Below are 6,000 nucleotides of genomic sequence, written 5' to 3' on the forward strand. Positions count from 1 at the left end.
CCTCTGCACTTTTTATAACCTTCTAACATAGCACATGATTGGCTTTTTTATTGTTTATCTCAATAACATATGCATCATGAGGGCCAGGATCGTATGTTATCTCTGCTGTGTACCGATGCATCCCAAGAGTCCCAGAACTCAGCACTTCGTAGGTCCTAGGGTCCTCAATAAATATTTGCTGAATCTCACAAAGCACAGAGACACTGATTAGCAGTTAATTATTACTATGGTATTCCAGAGTGAGTGCACCAGGGATTGATGGATTGATTGATAACCATTCTATCAAAAGAATCCCTGGTGATACGATGGTTAAGCACTCAGCTGCCAACTGAAAGGACGGTAATTTAAACATACCTAGTTGCTGTGCAGGAGCAAAGACCTGGCAATCTGCTCTTGTGAGGATTTCAGCCTAGGACACTATACGGGGCAGTTCTACTCTATTACTGGGAATTGACTTGATGGCACACAACAACAACATTCTATCAAGAGCTGGGGAAAAATCCTACAACTCCCATTTTTGTCTAAATGATATGTTTTATGTCTAAAATTATCTGTAAGAAACACCGCCAGATGAAAATTTTAAATAAACAAACAAAATAATCCAGTCTTTGAGACTAAAATGAGTTGGGAAACATCTTGACTTTCACATACCACTGTCTCCTCCAGCCCTTTCAGGTCCTCTCGGGCTTGCTCCCTCTTATCATTGAGCAATCTACAAAACAAAAAGGAATGATAACCCACCAAAGACATATCAGAGGGTTATACAGACACCATCTGCATCTGCAGATAAATCAGTAAAACAAACCAAGTGACACAAACAGCCATTGTCTATTTTTAGATTAGCCCCATCTAACCAGAATATGTGGGCATCTGAATGACACAGATGAGTGCTCAAGATCTCTCAGGGTTGAGAAGGAACCCAGGAGATATTTAAACTGTACTCACAAGAGCTTTTCCAGTTTCATCTCTCTCTCTTGGTCCTCTATCTTCAGCTTGTTATAATCAGAACTGAGCTTCTCTTGTTCCAGTTGCAGTTTCTGATTCAAACTGAAATGGAGAGGAAAAAACAAACAAATTTCAGACATCAGTCTGAAATTCCAAGCCATCCAACTGAAAATGTGGTTCTGTTCCAACCCCATTAGTTCTGTGCAATAGAGGTGGTAATTCCGGAAGATTTTTGAGGGAGTGGAGAACAAACTCACAGTTGCTTCCCTGCCCAAGTGAAAACTAATTCTGGGGACCATCCAAAGGCACAAAGTGTAAGGCTTTGAGGATGTATTTATAGTTTGCTTGTGCAAGAGCTTCAAATGAAACATAATGAAATGGGGAAAGGCTGATATTTTAAAACAGAATGAGAGCCCCCTGTTGGGAGAATTCTGCTTCCTCTGCTCTGTCGACAGCAGGCACTGCCTTCAGGTAACCATACTTGGTCATTTCAACCTTCCCTTCCTCTCTGCCCCCACATCTAGTTACATTTTTTAAAATTATCTCCCAAACCCAACTTCCTCAGTGACAGAAGAACAGTTATTGCTCTGTGGAAGGAGCCCTTGAGGAGGTGGTATGGAGAAACTTGCCATCTGGTTGGGGACACTCAGTTGACGTTTGTATCCGCCCTTTCGTATGGCCATGCCTAAGTGACTGTGAAGGAACAGATTACACACTATATGAAGGAAAACCCAGGGTCCGTTTGAAAGGCACTGGGAAGGAAGCTTTCCCACCTAATAACATGCTCACCAACCCTCCTTTTTCTCGCCTTTCTTCCCTCCCTCCCTCCCTCCTCCCTGCTTCTTGTTGAACATTTTGAGGGTGATTAATCAGAATAATGAGCATGAGATTTGCTTGATGGGGAAAACACATCGGAGGTAGCATGAGGGTGGCCTAGGAGAATAGGAATGTTGTTGTTGTTATTTGCCGTCGAGTCGGCCCCGACTCATAGCGACCCCTCCTTGGGTTTCCGAGGCAGTATCACTACGGAAGTAGGATTGCCCAACCTTCCTTAAATAGAAGATGCGACCCCTCCTTGGGTTTCCGAGGCAGTATCACTACGGAAGTAGGATTGCCCAACCTTCCTTAAATAGAAGATGCTAAATCTTTTACTTTGGTGGACTGTGCTCAGAGTCCCAATCAAACCATTCAGACTTTTGCTTCTGTTACCATTCTGCTCTTTAAAACGCTAATGTACTGTGGGAGCAGCTCCTGTACACTGAAGAGAGATTTGGATCAGTAGTCTGGAGAATTAAACTCTAACTCCAGTTTGATTCCTATTTAGCAGTATGACCTTAACCATTTAACCTTGCTTCCCAGGTAGAAATGTTTCCTCATCTACAGAAAGGGGTGGGAAGGGAGGAGGGACTTTTGGTCTAGATCTCAGAGGGGTCAGTAGTTAGAACTGTATTTCAATATAATTAAGTTTTCTTTGTAAACCCTACGTCTTTTGTTTTGGGCATTTAAAAACATTATTCTGAAAAGCGCTTCACTGACTGCCGAAGGGATCCATGGCATAAAATGCTAAGAACCTTCAGGAGACGAGCCTGTAAGGTGCCTTCCTGCCTGGTGACTTCAGTGTTGCCAGTGAGGTGGGAGGTAAGAGGAAGGAATGGCTGTTGAGGAGCGGGGGCTGTAAGGGGATACCACCAGAGACAAAATGATGAGGCTTTCCTGGCAGCAGTGCAGATACATGAGGTAAAGGTCATTATCAAGTGTGTGTGAATGCCCAGGTGGCTCTGAGTCATGCAGTGAGCATGTGTGTGTAGGACTGAGGAGGAGGCTTCCATGGTATATTTACTGACATATCAGAACCCCTGATCAAGACCAGTATGGGTTTTTTCTGGTCTTTCACACAGTCTCCCCCTCTTCTGAGGCAAGTGTCTGCCCAGCTGAGTCGTCAGTGTGACCCTGCCCCGTGGGGACTAGGAATAGCTGCTGGGCCTGCCTGCCACCTGCCACACCAGAGTCCTGAGGCTCAGCTCCAGATGGGAGAACATACCTCAGGAACAGAATGCCAAGCCCACTGGGTCACCTGGAGGACAGGGACCAGGGCAGGGCCAGAGCCCACAGTGCAAGGAGGGCAAGGCCCTTGGCTAAAGACCGTACACTTTCAGATGGCCCATGAGGCCCAAGCAGTGCCCACCCCCCAGCCCCATGCCAACTCACTCCCGAATCTCATCAATGATTTTCTGCTTCTCCTCGATCTCGTCTCGAAGTCTGGACAGCTGCTTCTGGTGAGCTTCCCGGTGGCTCTCCATCTGCTGCTCCAGAGCCTTCTGCAGCCCGGGCCAAGAGAAACGTGTCATTCTCTCTTTGGCACTCAGCCCACCCTGTGACATGCCCTGGATTTGCTTCCACTTCCTACCCCAGGTCCTTTGGATGTCAGGTCCCCACACGGGGGCCATTTCTGGTTCTTGTGCTCCCAGAATTCAGCATTCTTTTACTGGGACAACAAAACACAGGCTGTGTTATAAAATTGAGCAGGCCCTTGGAGCAAATTAGTGCACTGATTAAGTAAGTTATTCTTTCACCTTCTGCAGCTCACCTGAGCCACTTGGCCTCCCTAGCCAGGTCAATCAGAGGGCAAGGATACTACCCAGGTGCCCTCAGACCAGCCATGTGACCCATGTGAGTCACAGCTCCTGGTCTGTAATATTTAGGCGTCAGTCTACACCCTGCTGACTGCAGAGATTTATGTTGCAACTCAATGGAGACTTTCCCACCAAAGCTTTGAAAGCAGGAGCAGAGCCCACTGAGGCTGGAGCAAGCAGCATCATGCAGTGTGGGCACTGCTTTGAGCTGTGGGCTTACATTCAACGAGGCTTAAAGTCTGCCTAAAACACATCAAAATTCCATATTGTCTCCCATCCCAATTTTATTCACCTAAAGAACTTACTTCCCCATCCTTTTCTGACATTTTCTTTTACTGTTTAAAAAGGGAACAAAATAAAGTGCTCTACATTTAAGGTAAGGAGCTCTGGTGGCACAGTGGTTAAAACATTTGGCTGCTAATCAAAAGATCAGTGGTTCGAACACACCAGCTGCTCAGTTGGAGAAAGATGAAGCAGTTTGCTTCCATAAAGAGTTACATTACAGTCTTGGAAACCTTAGGGGGCAGTTTATAATTTGGCTGTGAGTCAGAATAGACTAGATGGCAGTGAGTTTGCTTTTGGTTTTATATTTAAGACAGAAACCAAACCTTAGGGTTTATATTTAAAAAGGGAGAGGAGGGAGATGTTTTCTTCCATTCAAAAAAGAACTTTTCTCCAGATTGAATGCTAACAACACAGCCCATGCAGTGATTTTTAGGGTGCTGCTCTTTCCCCTAAGGAGCCCTGGTGGTGCAGTGATTAAAGCACTCGGCCACTAATCAACAGGTAGGCAGTTCCAACCTGCCAGGCCCTCTGTGAAAGATATGACAGTCTGTTTCTGTAAAGATTTACAGCCTTGGAAATCCTATGGGGCAGTTCCACTCTGTCCTATAGGGTCCCTGTGAATCAGAATCAATTTGAGGGCACTTGGTTGAGTTTGGTTTTGGCTCTTTCTCCTATTCATCAGGAATGAGAAGAGAAAGAGGTATTAATGCAACATAACCATTATCTACGGACTTCTCAGGGTTTCTGGAATGCCACATCTTTGTATCTCATTTCAAAGTCAGGACATACTCTTGAGAACTTCTCATAAGCCCAGCAGGGTCTTCCCCTCTCCCTCCTACACTGCCATACACATCTATGAAGGCAACAGATTTTCTAAGAACAAAAGGATCTGGTCCAAATGCAAGCTGGGCTTGTGGAAGGGGCTGCCGTACACACCTTCATCTCCTCGGCATCCTGCAGCCGTGTCAGGTGTTCCTTTTCCTTATCCTGGAAGCTGACTTCATGCATTTTTTCTGTTTTAAATTGTAAATGATGATTTAAGATTTAACTGGCACGACTCACACATAAAAGTAAAGTTTTTTGAAAAAAAAGAAAATGGCAATGGAGTGAAACATCAGCTGAGATCAATAATTACACCCATGGCATGAAAGAACAGGCCTACTGGAGACAAACTCTGCCTAAAGCCAAAGCTAACCACTCCTGTGACATTGCTTCAGTCCTCTGGATCAGAGTCCTTTGGTGAGAGTGCCTATTAGGGTGGGAAAGGTGCTGACTTGGAGCAGGTCAACCTAGAACAGTGTCCTATCAACAATCACCTCACCTCTTGGATGACTGGCCTCTGTATGAAACCTGATGTAATGTACATAATTGTGTTTAGTAGATTATAAAGCACTCTGTGAATGTTAGGTGGTGTTTGGATTCCTGCCACTATTAGAGTTCCAGAAAGAGCTAATTTACCTCCTGTGGGTAAGCTGTTTATTCTCTAAGAACTCAGAGCAGGAAAATGTAACGTAATGATAATAATAAGAAAAAGAAAATAACACTGAGATTAAAGAGGAAGTCTCTACAGTTGGGGAGGGCTGCTGCATGAGACACCTCTAGGGGGCGCTAGCCCCAGCGTAGTCTTGGTCCATGGTACACCCTATGCACAGTGCATTGGGCAGCCAGACTGAATCAGGGAGTGAGGAAAGTGAAATTGTTTAAGACTGTGACATTAAATCCATTATACTTTCTCTCTAGTCTAGTTCCACTTTATTCCAGGTCTTCTCACCTCTATTTTATTTCTACTCAGAGGCGCCACTGCAGAATGTTTGCAAGAAAATTCTTTCTGTGTCAAGTTTCTGGTGGAGCACTTGATTCCTAACATCCGTTACCATGCAAAAATACACTCCAAGGTTACAAAGGGGTAGACATGTCCTTTTTTTAAATTTGCCTTGGAATTTAAAACAAAATCTATTTATTTAATAAATAACTACATAACAACAAAGGAAATAAAAATGGATAATATCATCACCAATCCTACCACTCCATCAAAACCATTTTCAGGGAGGTGGGGCAAGATGGCGGACTAGGCAGAAGGATTGCACAGACCCTCTTCAACAAAGAAAAGGGAAACCAATTAACACAGACACAGAAG

General features: G+C 44.6%; 1 protein-coding gene across 1 annotated transcript in view; it reads right to left on the reverse strand.

Annotated features, from left to right (window-relative positions):
- The window catches only part of KIF5C (kinesin family member 5C), a 213,192-nt gene that overhangs the window by 13,104 nt on the left and 194,088 nt on the right, over nucleotides 1–6,000 (reverse strand). Inside the window, exons 18-21 of the mRNA XM_007934941.2 lie at nucleotides 4,800–4,876; nucleotides 3,154–3,263; nucleotides 946–1,047; nucleotides 652–712 (exon numbers count right to left, since the gene is read on the reverse strand). Coding sequence (XP_007933132.1) covers nucleotides 652–712; nucleotides 946–1,047; nucleotides 3,154–3,263; nucleotides 4,800–4,876 — 350 coding nt within the window. The remainder of the gene's footprint in view (nucleotides 1–651; nucleotides 713–945; nucleotides 1,048–3,153; nucleotides 3,264–4,799; nucleotides 4,877–6,000) is intronic.

The sequence above is a fragment of the Orycteropus afer genome, unplaced genomic scaffold (assembly GCF_000298275.1).
Source record: "Orycteropus afer afer isolate SDZICR_OR568_19922 unplaced genomic scaffold, OryAfe1.0 scaffold00023, whole genome shotgun sequence".
NCBI lineage: Eukaryota > Metazoa > Chordata > Mammalia > Tubulidentata > Orycteropodidae > Orycteropus > Orycteropus afer.